Genomic DNA, 21,070 nt, shown 5'->3' on the forward strand with positions numbered 1-21,070 from the left:
ATTACATTACAAATCTCTTTTGTGAAGGAAGCAAATACTAATACTTTACTACTTACTTTTACTCTGACAACGTGATCAGATCTGAGCCTATTCATATTCATCCACAGGTGAAGCTCTAGTGCTTAAATCTCCTTCAAGCAATAGATGTATTTGAAATCATACATGTACAAGGTGGGGAGGGTAGAGGATGTGGCAGGGCTTCCATTAACACACACAAGATTACTCAAACTCAAATGCTACCATTTTCCCAGTGTTAGTCCGGTCTACTTTTAACCCACTGAGGATGGAATGATTTTGCTATAACACACATTTCCCATAGACACCTGCCCGAGTATTCTCAAGACTCATCTTCAGTGAATTAAATGCATTGATTGAACAGACAGAGACCATGACCTCTCCATGAAGACTTCTGTAATACATGATATATTCGTGGCATGAAATTTTGCGAATTGGAGCTGACGGCCTTTTGCATGGCATGAAATTTTCGTGAATTGCTACTGCCCTTCAATGCATATAGTGTAGACAAGAACTTTTGTGGGCATTATAATTTCGCGAATCTTGGAGCTCGCGAAATTCACAAAACTAAAATGCACGCGAACATTCCTCGTTTTACATTATCCTACCTGTCAACTCATTTTCAATTTCAATTTCAATTTCAACTTCAATTTCAATTCATTTTCATATTTCTCAGTGAAAAAAATGAATATAACAAAATAAAATAATACATGACATCAAGGTAGGAATCAAAATAGAATATTGCAAACATATAGAACATGGTGGTCAATATATGAAAGTTGGACTCTGGGAGTAAATGGTTAAAAGATATGATGGAACCAACTTAAAGGCAAGCTTCTTGAGTGTAGGTTGCAGTACTATCAAAATTGAGAGTAAAGATTAAGATGAGGAGCACGGGTATAACAACTGACCAAAACATAGATAAAAAGGGAAGACAAGAATACTCCATCTGAAAAAAAAAAAAAAAAAAAAAAAAAAAACCTCTGTCGGCAAAGAAAAATTTCCTAACATCAAAATGTAATAGAGTTAGATCTACTTCATGTCTCAATGTATCTTGTTTTGAAGTGGAAGCACTATGTGATTTTTTATTAACTTTTATTGCTTTGTGTCAATCACAACATTTACTACGATGTATTTTGGTTGGCAGTTTAAATGAAGCTCTTCTGGTGTTAAAGATGCCACCATCTGGTAGTTGAACTGACCTACTGGTACATAAGCTGTGATAAAATATCGCAAGTTGTTATGAAATATTTGCATGAAGCAGAGGTGCACGATTATTTCAATTTCTTCAAAAGGTATTCAGATATCTTCATCATCTGAAGAGTAATTCATACAGAATCTTCTTGAAATCAAATAAAAAATTTAACAGGGGCACACTTAAGACTGTTTCTGATGACCCAAAGTTCCTTTTATCTTTTCAGTTGGTATGTTTATGGCATATTATTGAAGAGAAGTTACTTTCTGAGGCATTTTTTAAAATTTTCACACCCTACTAAAATGAGGTAGTATATTTGCTTCTTGCTCCATTAATATCCATGATTGGCATGGCTGCAAAAGAGACAAACAGAAGGTCGTTAACATGGCTTTTCTCTCTCTTAGGCCCGAATTCACGAAGATGGTACAAATGAAATCATGGTTTAAACCATGGACAAAAACCATGGAGCGCCAAGTGTCACATTGAATATTTCGTTACGAAATCAGTCATTTTGTCGATGAAATGATTATTTTGTAACTAAATGAACATTTCGTCCACGAAATGATAATTTTGTTAACGGAACGGTCATTTTGTCATCGAAAATGACCAATTTTGTAACGAAATATTCTGTGCGACACTTGGCGCTCCATGGTTTTTGTCCATGGTTTAAACCATTGAGTTTGAGTTTGAGTTGAGTTTATTTCATTTCAACACGGGTCACTCATTTCAGCCAATGGCTGTTCTTCTGTGAGTCCGTGAAGTACAGTAAAAACCATACAATTACAAAATACAACATTTTATACATGGTATAGGAAACGTTACCACCTTCATGAATTCGGGCCTTAGTGGCTGCAAATGGCAGGTGGCTGCTGTAGACAGGTGGCCTCTAAGGCAGGTTTAACTGTACTCTGAAAATGGCGTACAACAAATGTCATGAATGCATCTGATTATCATATTAATGGGTTGTTCCTACCAACAGGAACACTATCTTTAAAAAAAAAAGAGAAATGATTACCAGTTCAGTGTTCCATTGAAATGGTAAAACAAGAGCTGGGATCATACAAGTGCTGAATGGCATAGATTATCCATTAATTTTGATCCCGTCCTGAAATTTCAGAACATCAGATATCCCGTTTGAATCTACATGGTGGTGTAAACCATGTCACTGAACCCAGTAACTGGAGACATGTAGGCCTAAAAGGAAGTATGAAGAAGAGATCAAGACTGCAAAGAGAAAGTACACTTTCAGATAATGCATCCTAATTTCCATTGAAAGGTGAGCTGTGAAGATATTATTTTTGTTTTTGTTTTTGTTATCTGCCAGGGACACTATAGAGAAAACATCTTGCTGAACCTTTGAAAAAGTTGTATGGGTTTCCCAACTCTTGTTGGCACTTTGCAACTCAAGGGGATTACAAACACACACACACACACACACACACACACAAAATAATCCTCTCACATATCCCAGTAGGAACAGGTGCTACTATAAAAAAAAAAAAAAAATGATAATAACAATGTGTCCAGTATAGGCACTAGGCCTATATACCATGTGGTCAATGGTTAGTTTTATCAGGGAGGTATGACTTCCTCCTTGGTTTTATTTGTCCTGTACAAGTGGTCATATGGCTTTGCATCATCCTGAACCTCTAGATCTTCACCATTCCTTGTACACTCAGAGCAGGTTCTGTAAAATGAGGAATGTTCGCATGCATTTTAATTTCGGGAATTTTGCAAGTGCCAAGATTCACAAAATTAAAATGCATGTGAAAGTTCTTGTCTATACTATATGCGTTGAATGCGACAATTCGTGAAAATTTCATGCTGCGAAAAAGGCCGTCGGCTCCGACTCAAATTTCATGCCGTGAATATATCATGTTTTACAGTAATCCTATTTGATCGTACATAAAGCACACATACAAACACAACACACATGGTACATACATTATCCTTGACAAGACCATGCTGCAAGTCTATAAGATGACCCAGTATAAATTTTCAGTGCAGAAGAAGATTTATAGAAACCAGGGAGGTCAGAAATCTTCAGAAATTATGTAACACAAAAAAAAAAACAATGTATTTTTTCTCATGTAATCTAGTATATAATATTTTCTAAAAATAAATTTCAAGGACCTTTCCAAAACAAAGAATGTAGGGAATGTGGGATTTTTTGTGACTACTATACCAAGCTTACAGCTGTAGCTCAACAATCTCTCCTTTTCATAAATTTTCTCACTCTTCTTCTATCTCAAAGTCTGAAAAGAAAGAGTGAAATTTGATCAGTGCAACTGCGAAAATTTGATCAAATCTGGATAAAAACTATTTGGATATTCTTAAACTTTAAAGATTTACTCACTTTTGCAAAACAGTTCTCAAACAGTTGATGTGAATATGCAAATGAGTAAGCTGATGATGTTATCACCTCACAATTTTCTATTGACTGTATACCAAAAATGACATAAATTCAATTTTTCTGCTATAAAAGTGTAAAACATAACTTGATTCCTAGCTTCATTACTTCAAAATAATAATCGCTCACATTCAGCCAGATCATCAGTCAGATAGAATCTTGCTTTAAAGGTAGGGGATACCTTTTACAGACCTCCCAAAATGCAGCAAAACATTAAATATGAACCTCAGGGGACTTGTTTAGGCCACTGCTGAGAAATTTGGAAGTCAACAGTTATCTACAATTTGAATAATGCACAAAACTCAACTACTCAGTAGTTCTGTGTGTCAGCCACACTTAAGCCTTTTTGTTGCAGTCTTCTGTATTTTTTATCTATAAACACAAATCTAAAAGTATAAGAGCTGATGTAATAACATATAGAGTGTGTGGCAAGAATGTATATAATGTTTGTAAGTTTTGATGAACTTTCTTCACAAAATATACATGATGGACACACATGCAGTGCATGTGTCTGCAAAGGTAGCCTAGTATGTACTGGAATTTACGGTGAGCCCCGAAAAAAAATTCAATTCAAAATCTAACGGTCAATAAAAATGTACTAAATGTTACCTTCCACTTTCAATACTTTATGGGAGTTTCTAAAATGATACTCTCTTCAACATACCACTGTATTTATACAACTCTTCATTTGAGGCATGCAAATGGATTCCCTACCTTTAAGACTATCTAAACTGTATAAAAGCTATGACATTTTCCCATACTTCAATTTATAAGACACTGCATTAAATATGCAGTATAGATTGCCATGGCTCAATCATGTTTATCACCTGAGACGCGCTGCCTTGACGCTTGATAAACAGCAGCAGCGGCTTCAGGGACAGCGCGTCTCAGGTGATGTGTGTCTTTTGCCTGAGATGTGCTGTCTTTGAAGATGTTGTTGTTGTTTATCAAGCGTTTTGATGGTGAGATCATGTTGTTGCCAAATTTTTACCTCCACGAAATAATCCTTATTACTCTAAAATCTCGTTCTTCAAAATAATCCCCTTAATCGAAAAAAAGCTACGACTATAATTTTTAAATCTTTTTAAGATAATAAAGATACCACTACCTTTGGAAATGAATGATGTTCCTAGGTGTACTGAGTTTGTACTTAGCTCTCTTTTGCATCATCATGTAGGGTAGCCATAATGTGTCCATTTTTATCGCGCGCCTTCGTATCTTGTTATCTACTATCTTTGGTAGAAGTACAGATTTGCGGGCGCGTGCGCTCTGCAGTACTTGCGCGCTATCGGTAAAGGTACGGTAACAACGGTACGGTAAAAGTTGTACCAATGGTAAGCCCTCTCTTTACGTGAGTATTTTCCAGGTAGTCATGTCAGCTTTGCAACGGTTTTCAAACGGTAATGCTTGAATGAAAGCAGATCGGTAAGACAATATTTTACCAGTACGGAACTGTTTTCCCGGTAGAGCATTAAGTTACTTCATAGCGGTAGTGTAGCATACTGTACACATGTACACACTATATATGAATGACTGCAGATCTGACACCGTAACAGAACGCCTGATCACATTTATATAATCATATATAATAATATGTATATTCACATATATATTCATATATTCATATAATCATATATTTATATATTCATATATTCATAGTATGGACCTGTTGATCATTTGTGATTATTTGTAATTATTTGTAATTATACAGATACAGACAAGCTTGATTTCACATAGACCATGTACAAAGTACAGCCGGGCCAAAGGCGGGGCCTAAGGCCGGACCCAAGGCCACGGGCCTTAGCCCAGAACCAGGGGCCCAGAGCCCAAGTGGGCCCAGGCCCGGGGGCCCGGTGGCCCGGGGGCCCAGGGGCCCAGGGGCTCACGGGGCCCAAGGCCGGGCCGAGGCCAAGGCCAGGAGCCTAAGTGCTGGCCCAAGGCAGGGGGCCCAGCCAGGGGCCACCAGACTGAGACCACTAAGAGTACCAGTCATGACTTCCTGCGATAATGATGTGACAGGCCTGTGCATAGGCCTACACATATTATGTAAATACACTGTACAGGGCTGTGCATATTACAGTTGAACCTCTCGTATCCGGACAAGTCGGGACCGGGGCTCGTCCGGATAAGGGATTTGGCCGGATACGGGAGACTCAATGCTTTATACATGTACATAATTATACATACACATGTACTGATGTAGCCCATTGTAGTACCACATGTAGTAATGTGTATACTGCAACCTTTTCATTGTTACATTTGGGGATGTTTCGGGATGTTGAAATGTCTGAAGGTAAGCAATTTGGAAGGAAATTTGATGCAATGTATTTTAATCATATTGGAAGTAATATGTAATTCATGTGTGTTTGGGTAGGAGTTCTCAAGGAGTTGGGAATCCCCCTTTCTTCCCGTAATTATTTAAAAAAATCACGGCGAGATTGCGTCCGGATAATAGAGAGATCCGGATAAAGGGAGGCCGGATAATAGAGGTTCAACTGTATGTAAATACACTGTACACTAACTATACACAGCCCAGTCGCTGTATAAATCGCAACAGGGCTGTACCTGAGCAGCCCACAACACAGAGCAAACACAAAGCAAATTCTACGATTGCATTTAGTTTTGATACTTGACATCATTTTTTGTCACCTCAAACGCATCAAAGACAGTCTTTATTAATGAGACTTCATACCGTACCTGTTTTCCTGGGGTTATTTGTGGGAATTTTGCGATCTGGGTACTATTCGCAAATCTAACAACATGTGAAAATATCAACTCCTGATCATGTAATGTGCATGTGTACATTTCTGTGTTCACTGCTGTATTCCATGAACATGAATTCAACAACTACTGTTATATCCTGTAATATGAGCTGCCAGGACAAAACTCACATACGCTCTGATTCTGTATAGCTATCACTTTCAAAGCAATGTATTGATAAATTGCTTTGAAAGTTATTATTTCATTTTTTATATACATTTTGTCTCTAAATAATTGTCTTTTTTAAGGAAAAAAGCTAAAAAAATGGAATTTATGTAAATTTATGCAAATTAAGCAAAAGGCATTAATTGATTTTATTTCTAAATGTGTCCAATAATCTCATTACCCTTGAAAATATCAGGTTCAGCACTTAAATCACTTCAAATGGGTGCGCTAGCAGTTCCAAGACCTTTCTTTGGAGTATAATGCCTCTGTAAGTGTAAAACATGGAGCTATTGACCCCCTATTTATCGGATGTGCTGAAAATGTATTTTAGGACATTTCTGGAAGATTTCGCTGTAATTCTTTCCTTATTATCATTTCCTTGTGATTATTTCATTTTTTATATTCATTTTGTCTCTAAATAATTGTATTTTTTAAAAAGGAAAAAAGCTTAAAAATGGAATTTATGTAAATTTATGCAAATTAAGCAAAAGGCATTGTTTTTATTTCTAAATGAGTCCAATAATCTCATTACCCTTGAAAATATCAGGTTCAGCACTTAAATCACTTCAAATGGAGAGTTTTATCCAATTTTTTTACAAAAGTCTAGAAGTTGGCGGCCATCTTGGATTTTGGCGGCCATTTTGAGTATTTCTTACTTGTGTGCTTGACACTCGAACCAAAATTGATCTATAGACAATTACCTTTACAATGGTACCAAAAATTAAACTTTTACATCAACTTGAACTGAAAATCAAAAATAACACATGCAAGGCCCCCCACTATTACTGTGCTTAGCTAGAACATGTATGCTAATTGTCAATGAATACACATGGCTGGCGGAACTGTGGGGGCCGTGGGGGCTCGGGCCCCCAAACTTTTTGTGCACCATACAAAGGAATACATAAGGTGTCATCACTTTGGGCCCCCACACTATTTTGAACACGGAAGCACGTAAGTGGCACTAAATAGAGATAGATAGGTTATGTTTTTCCACTGAGGACCTTTTTTTTTTTTCTTTTTTCTTTTGCTTGTCAGCTGAAAAAAACCCCCAGAAATGGAAGGAGAGAGATGAGCTGAGGACCCCCTCCCCCTTTTTTTTTTTTTTTTTTTTTTTGCATGTCAGCTTAAGAAACCCCGAAATGGAAGGGGAGAGATGAGCTGAGGACATTTTTTTTTTTTCACTTGTTAGCTCATGAAACCCGGAAGTAGGCCCCCACACTTTTAAAAATGCTCTGCTGGCCCTGATACAGAATACCTACTCCCCTAATCCCTATTGTGCTTGTTGGAGCATGGTTGGATAAAAGCACATTGCTACATACATCTGAACAGGCTAGCTAACCATACAAACGTATGAGATGGAGTCATAACAGGCTTATTGCTGCCACTCAATAATATTTAGAGTATGTGTCAAACTGGATCAGCCTCACAGATAGGAAGGCAATTGACTCATGCCTAATTCATAATGACCATCCACTCACTAAGGAAGGTCTTTAAGATGGAAATTACTTTTGGCCATCTCTATTCATAAAAGATGAGCCATGTATAAAGGTAAAGTCAGGGGGATGTGTGGATAGAATAAGATAAAGATTGATGTTCAAAATAAAACTAACAATAAACCGACTGGGCATGTCTGGGCAACAATTCTGACACATCAGTTTAAAAAGAACCACACTGAAAGATTATACCATATATCAGTTTTATTTGTCAGAATTAAAAAGCAGAAAAGTGCTGAAATTTGCTTTCCAGGATGGTAGAATTTCACATACAATGTATGTGCCTACAGCTCTGATTTATACATGTTTTTAGAGATTTGTGGATGGGATATGTTACATCATCAAAATTTCATTTTATTTCATGAATTAACAAGCAAAATATACCCAATGTTATATCACAGTTCAAATTGAACTTTCAGATTGCTAAGAAAGACCTTTGGAATTCTTTTGTGCATCCAAAGAAAACTGACAGCTGTTTGAATTATTACAGACAGTTGGAACCCTAACTCTTGAACCTCCTTAGTGCAACTAGGTCACGTTTGGACAGATCAAATTACAAAATGCCGATGGAAAAGGCTTGGCAATTTAAGTGAAGTGCCTGGGCACAAGAAGATTTCATTGTTATTTCTACCAGCAATTATCAAAGTGTGTTAAGCACTTTTATGCATAAAACCCAATCATGCAAATTGCTACCACCCATTTGTTCCAATACTAATTTAGCATGAATGATGTGTATTGTCATGATCGTCTAAAGCCTTTACAGGACACAGCATAATTCAAGTGCACATACCTGTAATCTACATTTACATTATATTATATTATTACATTTACATTTACATTATATTATATTTTATTTGGAATATTATAATTGCAAGGTAAAAGAACTTGTAGTTTTTTATGTAATATTGATATACACGAAGTATGAAATAAATCGAAATTGAAATAATCTAAAAATGTATTACATATTACAGATTTAATCTTTACAGATAGTCCTAAGCTAATAACCCACTCTCTTCTATTCTCTATCTCATGACTTTTGTCATGCATTACTAAAGGAAATATATACATGTACAAACACACAAGAATGATGACTCCAGGGTGACAACATTCAAATTCAAAGCTTTCTTTACCAGAGCCAGCATAAATTACAATTAGAATATCATATCAGGAGGCCTACACAGACGACACAGAGACATATCTGTGACTAGCTGCCAGCAGGTTGCCAATTAGTCTTTAGTTCAATGAGATACCCACTGAGATCAGGAATTCATGATGAGATGCAACATTAGCACACATGCACGGGTCCTAGCTGCCTTAAAAACTGTTCAGTGATTTAAAAACTGTTCAAATTATCACATTTGATGCCTATGTGTAGCTCAGTTGTACACAAAAAGGTCCTACCATATAAAAATTTCACAATAACTCCTTAAAGGACAAGTTCACCTTCATTAACATAAGGATTGAGAGAATGTAGCAATATTTGTAGAACACATCATTGAAAGTTTGAGGAAAATTGGACAATCCATTCAAAAGTTATGAATTTTTGAAGTTTTTGTGCAGTCACCGCTGGATGAGAAGACTACTGCAGTGTATGATGTCACATGCGTACAACAATATAAGGAAAATACAAAGAGAATTTCACAAAATTTCATCTTTTGAAAAAAGTACTCATTCCCTTGACTCGTTACTGACTTATGTTATGGGTAATATTATTCCCATTGCCTTTAGAAAGAGGCAAGTCAATTGCTCTTTTATTATGCGAAAAAAGTTAAAATATGTTGAATTTTCATTACTTTTTCTTTTTACTGTTGTACTCATACGACATCACGAGAATTAGTAGTCTCCTCATCCAGTGGTTCCAACACAAAAATTTTAAAAATTCATAACTTTTGCATCGATTGTCCAATTTTCCTCAAACTTTCACTGATGTGTTCTACTAATATTGCTGCATTCTCTCAATCCTTATGTTTATGAAGGTGAACTTGTCCTTTAAATATAAGGAGATATCACTATTTTTCTCGATAAACCATAACTGTAGATGGTTTATTCTAGAAACAATTTTACTATAACTATTGTTCACATTTTGTACATTTACCAATACTTAACACTGATTACTGTAAAACATGATATATTCGCGGCACGAAATTTTCGCGAATTAGAGCCGACGGCCTTTTTCGTGGCAAGAAATTTTCGCGAATTGCCTCTTGCGTTCAATGCATATAGTGTAGATAAGACATTTCGCGTGCATTTTAATTTCGCGAATCTTGGCGCTCGCGAAATCGCGAAATTAAAATGCACGCGAACATTTCTCGTTTTACAGTATACTGATTAATATTCTTACATTGGTTGTATCTATCCCAGCTCACATTCTAGAATTATTTTGAAGCACTAAAGCTGGGTTTTTGTTTCATCTGCAAAATTGAAATGGTAAATAATGCCTTTAAAATAGACCATTAAATCACATACTGAGCAGAACAACTGGGGAGCTGCATAAATCAAATTCTGACTCCTGGTGATTTGTGAGGGACAGAGCAGATCCGCTATAGAGAGGAGAAGGTCAGGTGGAGTATGACCCTAACTGGCATTTTACAGGCTTCTAATTGTCTGAAGCACACGAGTACCGAACTTGCACTATGTGACAGCTTTATACTGCAATTCATGCTACGGCTGTAAAGTCACAATATACGAAGTACATGTACTCTGAAGTATTTGTGCAATAGCCAGACAATGTGAAAGTTCAGATGCAATTTGTGTATCTACATGCGTTAGTGTGTACAAGTATGTCAAAGTAAGGCAAAAAAAAAATTTGAATTACAATTATATCAATGCACAGTTAGCTACCTGAAAGAAGATAAGGTACACTTGTGGCACTCCATCAATCAGAGCATCCAGTCTGAGCTAAATCTTGTTCCTTTATGCTATACTTGTCTAACGTAAAACTGAAACTCTGAAAAAACTGCTATTGAAAAATCTGACTGCATTTGCCAGACACTTGACCAGACAGCTGTTCTTGTTGTTTTTATTTCCATACTCAAATAATCTATCTAGTTTCCTCAAACTAGTCCAGAAGAGGGCATGGAGGACCATTCTACTGCGCTGCAACCACGAGGGTGCATTTGAATCAGCTCAAATAGCCAGTCTAGAAAAGAGATGCGAGAGTTGCCCATGAAATTGCACTGAAATTGGCAAAGTCAATGTACTTTCTGAATTGGTTTGTACTGAATACAACACTTTGACACTTAGACACATGACTAAATGCTACATTGAAAGAATTTTGAGAAGAGTGTAATTACTAATCTGATAACACTTTTGAATTCCAAATCAGTGTAAATTATCTATATTTATTATTTTGCAATAACAAGGGCCATTGGTTTAAGACAGTTGACAAGCCTCTGGTTGTTCAGAATGATGATATGCCTTTGATACCTTTTGCTTACATTTTCTCTCTCTTTACTTCCCTTTTCTTTCCTTTTTCCTTATACTCCTAACTTTTTTTTTTCTGTCAAAAAAACCTATTATGAACATTACTTGGATGTTATTACCAGCTGTTACTTACTGCTTTACCATTGTACATATAATTTCTGTACTGTTTAATAACTGTGTTTTATATACGGTGGGATATTTGATTGAGTTTATTACGAAGGGCATCATGCATTATCTATATCTCTATCTTTTACTCGCTTTCTCCCTCTCTTTACTAGACTCTTTTTCTATTCATTCTACCCTATTCTTCCATCTTTCTGTCAGGTGAAAGCTTTTGCTGTTATTATTTTTTATGAGAGATCAGCATCCTGCTGTCCTATTACCTAGCTGTTTGACGAAATTGCAACACTTCCTTAGCACAGCAATTCTTGTGTATGTGGTCTACGATGAGGTACTTCATTGAGAAAGTTACGTAAGACATAAATATCCATTACTGTATACGCCCAATATTTCGCTGACTTCGCGAATTTCGCGAGTTAGGTGCTATTCGCGAAATTAAAGACACGCGAAAATATTGACTTTAATAGATCCCGATGTGAATGTAACGTATACGTGTACACTTCTCTGTTCAGTACAGGACTCCACGATCGCAAATTGAACCACTCGCGAAATTGTCGGGAATTCCCGATTAGCGAAAATTTACACTCGCGAAATATATGGCAAATACAGTATTTGATAGAGTAAAGGTGCGCAATATGTTTTCATCATGGACATTATATATATTGCTTGACTGGTTTTGATTTGTGCAATTATGCCATTACGAAATTTATTTCTGCAGCAATGTCGTCAGTCTTCTTTCTCTTCTTTCTCCTTAAAGGCCATCTTTCTACACATTGCTATATTTTTTGATATTTATCGTACAAGATCTGTTAATGTCATATGCTCAATTTGTATATTTTCTGCTCTTTTTTTTCTCTGAAATTCATTTTTAAAAATGGGGGATTGCCCATTCAGGTTTATTTACAAAATACAACTTCTTCCCTGGGGTCTCATATTTAACACAGAAAGTAATATATATGTGTACAAACATGAAAAAAAAAGTGATGAAAACATTTACAAATACAGTGAGAAATTTTACAATAATTCAAGACAACAACAGAAAAAAGGAAATAGATAAGGCCTGGGAAAAAAGAATATTTGATACAATGTACTGTATATACCTTACATCACTGTGTAAGATTTTGTTAAAAACAATGCTCAACCTAAATAATCAGATCAAACAATTGAAAGGATCTTAAAGTAGATGTATTACAAATTTCTTTGAGTAGTTATTCATGAATATTTCCCTATGTATAGAAGAGGGTTCGCTTACAATTATTAGAGTATGGTTTGGTAAATTCAGATTTTGGTTTGAGCAAATTGAATAATTCAAAGTTCTTCCTGAAATATTACCTGACATATCTAATTTCCGGAAAGATTATGTAATATTTTATAAATAACTATAATTTTTTTTACAACAGTAATGTTAGAATAAAACATTACAGAAACATCTTAACAGCAGACACATACTATTTTCTCATATGCTAGTGATAGCATAATTTTCAAAAATGTTCCATGTTTCAGTGTTTGTTTACAATCATAACATAGGTCAGTCAGCACAGTTCCAAGACATTAGAAGGTTAGAATACAAGTGATTATTCATTTTCCCCAAATTAAAGTTATGGTATGAGAGAAGATTCCATCGATCAAACTAAATCTCACTGGTCAAACCAGGGGTTTGGTTGAATGCTTGTATTGTGGTACACAAAACCCTGCCAAAATGAGTCATTTGGACAGATATCAAAAGTTCAACCAGAAGGTACTTACGGTTTTATGCATGGTGATTACCTCCCAAGTAACCCTAGCTGTATGAATCATATCCCATCTTCAGTGTCAGAAGGAAGTAATTTCAAACTTCAAAACAACTCGGCGATTTCCAGTGAGTTGATTTTGAGGATCGTGCCAGTGTCATGCTACACCTACACCTTTTGTGGTATATGATAACAGTATAAAAAATGCCTGAATGGGAACTCTCTTACATTGCGACATCTAAATTGGCTAAACTAGTTACTTGTATGTATACAATATAAATATGATATTATATATATATATATATATATGTGACCGTGCACCTCAAAACGAACATAAAGTCGCACACACTGATTTTGCGCGAGGACTGAAAATAAGTGAAATGGGTCAACCGAGCCGAACTTGACTTTTTCATATTTTCTGAAAGAGCGGGTCTTCTTTTACATTATGCTAAAATTTTGTATCATAAAACGGGCAGGAAAGCGTGTTTTTTAGCAGTTTATCTCGAACATTTTTGGTAGAATAGTGTGATTAGGTGTGTCTTTAGAATAGCTTTTTCATTTCTGAAAAACCTTGTCCACACTCTTCACTTTCAACTCTAATAACTTTTGAAAAGATAGTGCTACTGCTTTGAAAGTTGGCATTAATTATGGACAGAATGTGTTAATGAGGCATGCTTAATTTCAGTTTAATCTGATAATCCCGTTATTGCTGTTACTCTAGTGGTTTACTTCCTGTTTTTTGTCCCATTCATCGCACAGCAAGCAGGGTTTGGTAAAGATTAAGCGCTTGAATAGACACTGTACTTCAGAGCCTCTTTTCTCAGTTCACACTTTTCCTGAGTTTGTGCTTTCTTTTCAATATTTAGATAGGTTTGGAGAGTCCATTTGATTTGAGTTATACATCATTTTAAAGCTTAGAGTATGCTCTTTCAGAATATGCTCTTAACTAAAAATTCATGTCTGGCGACTTTTTGTTTGTTTTGAGGTGCAGGGTCACATATATATATATATATATATATGTATATATATATAAAGCAGTTACTTGTATGATTACAAAAAAATTATAATTCATATATTTATAAAACAATGGATCCAGGTTTAGTGACACATTATATGCACATTATTACTTTATCAAGGAGAAGCACAACCTTTGGGAGACAATTTGACTCCTTAACATTTAAGCAATAAATATTATTTTATATCCTATTCCATTGCATGCTTCACAGCTGACCTTGCTTATATACTGTAAAACGAGGAATTTTCGCGTGCATTTTAATTTCACGAATTTCGCGAGCGCCAAAATTCGTGAAATTAAAATGCACGCGAAAGTTTTTGTCTACACTACATACATTGAACGCCAGTGGCAATTTGCGAAAATTTCATGCCACGAAAAAGGCTGTCGGCTCCAATTCGCGAAAATTTCATGCCGCGAATATATCATGTTTTACAGTACACAATGTCTCCCTATAGTTGGATCTAGGTTTTAATTCATGCTCTTTTTTCAAAAAAGGAGGAACAATAGATGAATAACATCAGAGTGCTGATTAAAAATTGCTAGAAGACATATCAGGTCTGGAGTACATACTCACTTATTATCTTGGCTATGTCTCCTCTTTTTCATCAGATTTTACACATAGGCCTATATTCCATAGTGTCTGCCATTCCTTGTATTAACATACAGGTATCCACATATCAGCCTACGTGGTTATTTTACCATGGATAGGTGAAATTTCTTAATGACTACTAGGCTCATTCATATGATAAAATAATGTGCTTAGTCATGTAGTTTGAATGAACACCACATGATGATAAATCCAGAAGCATATAGCATGCATGAAATGACACCCATTTTACACCGGAAGTATGTGTGAAATTTTGAAGTGGGAAGCAGAAATTACTACCTATGGTGACAACTGTATTAAAGGGATGGTATAGTTTCGTTTGAGATGGGGCTTCAGGTTTCCTATGTTTTTTGATGATGATTTTTGGAGATAAACTCTTATGAAGTATGAAAAAGTATATAATTCTCACAAGAATTCAAAGTTTATTCAATGAAGTTTGGTTTTAAAATGGCTGAGATATCCAAACCAAGCGATCCTAAGAACACAGGACTGTGCAGTATGTGCAAGGCTCTTGTTTGAGATTTAACTAATTCATACCCCCCCCCCCACACACACACACACACACACACTTTAGACTTTTAAAGGGTGTGTACAGTTCTGGTCGAGGTTAGGATTTAGCTTTTAACATTTTGCGAGATATTCAGAAACCACTCTATGAGATGTAAAAGAGCATGCAATTCTAAGGGGTATCAAAAGTTTATTTGGTGAAAATCGGTTTTGAAATGGCTGAGATATCCAAAAACAAGGTGAAACAAAGAGATCCTAATAAAAGGTGTGGCCTGTCGCCTTTTATTATTATCACTTTTTTGGATATCTCAGCCATTTGAAAACCAATTTTCATCAAATAAATGTTGAATCCTTCTTAAAATTACATGCTCTTTCATATTTCATAAAAGGTTTCTCATTAACTCACTTAGGAATGTTCAAAACATGAATCCCCACCTCAACCAGTACTGTACAGTCCCTTTAACCAGTTGAGGACAGGCTGATTTTGCTACAACACGCATTTCCCATAGACACTTGCCCTCCCCCCCCCCCCCCACCTAAACAGGTTAAAAAAAAGGTAAAACAATTGACCAATTGACCCCACAACCACGACCTCCAAGGGTCAAGGGTCTGACTGTGATTCCTCCCATTGGGGGGGGGGGGGGGGAACTCAGAGCATTGGCCCTTGACCGAACCAACCACAAGCACTAACCCCCCCCCCCCCCACACACACACACACAAACATTCCATAGCCCCTTACCTATGTACATAATTGTGTCAAGTTCATTTTTGTTGTTGTTGCAGAAAGATGCTTCTTTTTCTTTTCTTTCATTACTATGAATGTTGGCATTCTCCCCTAGTGAATAGTGGGACAAAACATTGTTTTGTCTCAGGAAAGCATATGTGAGTGGCATTGAGTGTGTGATACCCAAGAGGAGGCAATTCACAGGTAACAGCCAAAAAGATGCCACCCAGCCTGATTATCAAGTGGTTCTCAAGAGATTTTCACGTTCAAGGCTTCACTCCCTCTTTAATGGTGTTAAGTTTATAAATAAACAAGGAGAAAGAGCCGGATCTCCTGCTCAAATTCACTGAGGCATGGTAGGCTACATCTGGCCTTTTTTTTTTTCCTGAATCATGTTTCACAATGAGCATATCTGAAAGCCCTGCTAATACATGTATGTGAAGAACTCAATTGCAAATCAAGTTAACTCTGTTCTTGTTAATTTGAGACATTTACAATTAAAGCTGCTAAAAATAGTAAGAAGATATGGGATATAATATATTTTTAAATCAGAACTTTGAAAATATTCTTTGTTATGTAAAAGGTGAGATATCACTGGAAAGGTTTTTTTAAATTGAAAAAAAAAATGGCACTGAACTTGTTTTGCAATCATGCTCTGTACACTATGTAAAAAAGTGGATGAGCTGATATTTACAATGTCAGTCCTCTTATTCTCCATCAGTACTATAATTATGCTCAAAAACATAGATTGAATACATGAGGGGTCCTTGCAGCACCATGAAATATATATCTATTATGGTTTTTGGTTCAGAAAGTTGTATCATTATCACTATGATTTTCTTAAGTCTGATTTTCATGAAGTCTTCCTAATCTGTTTGTTTAATCTTATTTAATGAGAATAACAATAATAATAGCTGATATTTTTAAAGCGCCTTTTCCACTGGATACAAAGTGCTATGAGATGTCATTCCCAGTTGTTATAGGAGATAAATATATACAAATTACCAAGCAGTGACAGTAGGCCTACAAGTCCAGTGCATATTTAGTGATATCAGAATAAGTAGGTGTTCCAATTTTGTTTAAAGTGATCCAATGTTGGTGATGATTTCAGAAGAGGAAGAGCTACTCCACAGCCTGAGAGCAGTGAGCATAAAGCTGCATCACCATTTGTTAATGTTATAACAGACAAGTTGAACCATGGGTGTTTTTTCACTTTCATCTCCCCAAGTCTCTAAAGCTATGGCAGTTCTCTTGAACTATGTTGTAGATTACTTGTTGTGTATCATACATAAAAAAGTAATTTTGTTTTAATAAGCTGCCCTGAAGTTATGTGGGATAACTTGTTCCATTGTTTGATAAGCCAGGACTACTGACAGTATACATTTCATAGTGCTGCAAATACTACTAGTATTCTTTGACAGATTGTGTCCATGGCAACTCAAAGTTTGAGCAATCCTAAATATAGAAGTTCGAGCAATTCTAAACAGTTCCACTGCTTTCTATTTAACACTGATATAGTATATTAGGCCTATATTCACTGCATCAAATAATTTGAGGATTGAAAATTCTAATATTAACTCAGCAATAAATGGGATAGGGGTTTGTAGCTACTACCACGATTCAACTAAAACTTGAATTTTATATCATATAAACTAATTGGAGATATGTGAGGTGATAGCATCACCTAAGGAATTAAAGTATCCCTAGCCATATCTTTTCATTTATATTATCTATGTATCTATTTCTCTCAAAACATACACACAACATACAATATACATTAATGTAACAATACAGTCAACCTGCATGCTGCAGATGGTGCATGGTGAGCTGCAGGTCCTATGTTTGGTAATGCAGCTTATGTACTGCTACTGCAGTCAGGTTCAAACATTCCAAGGACATCAACATAAAACAACATTATTTATGCTTTTATACTATACATCTTACATCATGATGTAATAAAATGTAGAACAATCTACTAGTATACAAGTGTAATGTTTTATGCACTGCACTGGATGGGACAGAGGTGCACGCAACGCCAGGCACTCGCCAAGTTTGTAATAAATGTCTCATGACTTTTTCCGACTAGATAGATACCCCCTACCACTTTAGAACCCTCCCCGCAAGAGTTGGGGTGATAAATCGCACTATCGAACAACCCACGGTCTCTTTCTCCCGTCGAAACGCACACCCCTCTCTCTCTACTCTGCGCCATGGCCTACATATTTCCAAGTAGAGATAATGGACTCCGCATCCGGGATCGCACAACAACATTTATCCATTGCATTTAGCAACTGCAATAATAACTTGAATCTTACCCATAAGAATCGTCCTCACTCACCGTTTTCGAGATGATGCCTTGAGGACTACCTTTCCGCTGTCACCATCATCCCTTCAGCTCAGATAACTTCAGGCACCATAGCTACTCCAAATCGAGCACTACCTACCAAGAACTTCTGTCATATTGGATATCACCCACCTCCAACCAACTTACCCTACCGAGTAGTGAGCTTACCAACTTGCAACTCGTTGGGAACCACGTAGGCATACACGGCTTGCGGTATTCCTCGTCGATTCCTCGGTGCAAAAGTGATCAGCAAAGGTCGTGAGTACTCCTTAGGGATGCGGCCTCGGGAATGGGGTACCAGTGGTGGGGTGTGTATTTGGTACTTTGTTTTCCTGTGGTAGCGTGTATGTGTGTGTGCAGTGCTGGTGAGATATCTCGCTAGGAATGAGGAAGCACGCGTTGCACGCATTCGCTTGCAAAAACTTTCGTTTCGTGAAGATTCGCGAACCGGGTGCTGTTTACTCATGTGATCGCATAGAGATCGCTCATTGGATAAACTTTCATGGGATCCTCCCACCTTGCTGCAGATGTTGATATCAATCAGCTGAGAGGATTAATGATTATCCATCCTCTCGCTGTCTACGCCTCGAAACAAGCAAGTGCGTGAGTACCGTGAAATTTAGTTTACATAATACTTGTAGATCTAAAATAATTCCCACACGAAAAAAAAAGTAGAAACAAAAGCAAAAAAGAAGTATATAGATATATATAAGTGTTAGGACCTGTTAGAAACGCAGAAATCTCCTTTAATATGCACAACACACAAGTGAACAGTACAAACGTGTGTTACAGACACCAGACCACAGCCCAACTCCCTTGCTTTGGCGAGAATGTCATGAGTGGACAATAATGGGCCCCTTGTTTTATGAGACCTTTGGCCTTGGTGGGTCTTTGCAGTTTGCCTATGTGGGGAAAAGTTTTTGCTCTTACGGTGAGAGCTATGATACACATGACACCGGCCAGTTGAGACGTGTTTTGTAGCCGCTGCTCTCATACAGCCGACTGCCATATTATCCTATATAGGTAAGCTGAATCGATTTTCTACTATTTTGCATATAAAGATGTGCATGCATGGCAGTATTAAATTGTAACTGCTGAGTTTCTTGCGATATGTTCTCTTGCTCTTTCAACTTATGTCTCTATCTCTCAATTTCCCTCTTCACTCTCCATTTCCTCAATACAATTCTCCTTTCACTTTCACCTTTTCCTTTTCCTCTCTTATTTATCTCATTCCTTGAGATCATTGTAAATAGTTAATATACTTGCTGAAAGCAATATGTTGGAGTAAGGTTAGGGTTATACTTCGTCAGATGGAAGTATTACCATGGATTGGTTGTGTAACGTATGGACATAAAGCCAACATTCAGCGTCCTGTTTGTTGGTATGATTATTGTTCACATGTGTGTGTATTTCCAACAGACCTTGTGATTAGTGTAATTGTATATAGATAGAGTTAGCATCATTATAACTCTTTAGTTGATTGATTTAAACAGTTTTTACCTGATTGAAAGTCAGTATAGGAAAATCAAGCATGATGGCACGAGAACCACCAATCTCCAGTGCATCATGTCATGTCTTTATTAGAATGTGTATTAAGAATTAATTTCACTTGAGTATAAATGCTGGAGACGGCAGTCAGATTGTCGTATAGGATCCGCCAATAGGTTCTTGTACAGATTGCATATATATGTACGCAATATACAGTATGTATGATTTAGCGTTGCCCTTTAAGTGCATTATGCCTTTAAGTTGCACATTCCGTATATAGTCGGTGGTCAGCCACTGCGCCCCCCCCCCCCTCTCTCTCTCTCTCTCCTCCTACTTTCGCTATCGCTATCGCACTCCGACCTGTTCAACGTTGAATCTCCTCTTTTTCTGCCCTCCTCTCTTTTTGGTAGCAGGCTGACCATCTCTCTGTTTATGTTTTACATTTTTTGAAACAAATCACTTTTCCTCCCAGTATTCGAGACTTGGGAGAGGAAACAAAAACATTACAAGCAAGTTGAAAGGATATTATTTTGTACTTGTATTAGCTGTTGAAATGCTGTATAGTGAAGACTATTTAAATAATAGAATAGGAGAGCTATTATGTGACATCGGTCAGTTGAGACGTGCTTTGTAGCCGCTGCTCTCACAGCCGACTGCCATATTCCCCTACATGTAGACGCCCCCTTCCAGTGTATAAGACCATCCCCAGAGCAGCTGGCAGTGGACCCCATCTACTGACGAGGACCAGCTGAAGGCATCGCTCTCCATCTCCTGAGGGAAGGACCTTACATCACCAGCCCAACCCGCTCCGTATCCCTCCATAATTTAATATAGAATTAAATTTTATATGTTGTAAAAACTTCCCAATCTCCAAAGGTTGTGTTACAAAGTAATTAAGTTGATGTTTGACATAAGATTTTCAATTTTCCTGACCAACCATTTGTTTCAGTGTTAATTAATATAAGGTAATTATCTTAAGTGAATTATACACGTTTTTGATGCTTTATGTGTATTGAAGCGTTGAGGCTTTTGTATCATTCCCTCGAGCTGCGTCTCGAGAAACAGAGATACAGT

General features: G+C 36.8%; 1 protein-coding gene across 1 annotated transcript in view; it reads right to left on the reverse strand.

The window, feature by feature from the left end:
* LOC140237181 (uncharacterized) overlaps window positions 1-20,818 on the reverse strand; it is a 52,325-nt gene extending 31,507 nt beyond the window's left edge. Inside the window, exons 1-2 of the mRNA XM_072317126.1 lie at window positions 20,667-20,818; window positions 18,677-18,738 (exon numbers count right to left, since the gene is read on the reverse strand). Coding sequence (XP_072173227.1) covers window positions 18,677-18,738; window positions 20,667-20,818 — 214 coding nt within the window. The remainder of the gene's footprint in view (window positions 1-18,676; window positions 18,739-20,666) is intronic.
* Between the last annotated feature and the right edge of the window lie 252 nt (window positions 20,819-21,070).

This window comes from Diadema setosum, chromosome 1 (genome assembly GCF_964275005.1).
Source record: "Diadema setosum chromosome 1, eeDiaSeto1, whole genome shotgun sequence".
Lineage (NCBI taxonomy): Eukaryota > Metazoa > Echinodermata > Echinoidea > Diadematoida > Diadematidae > Diadema > Diadema setosum.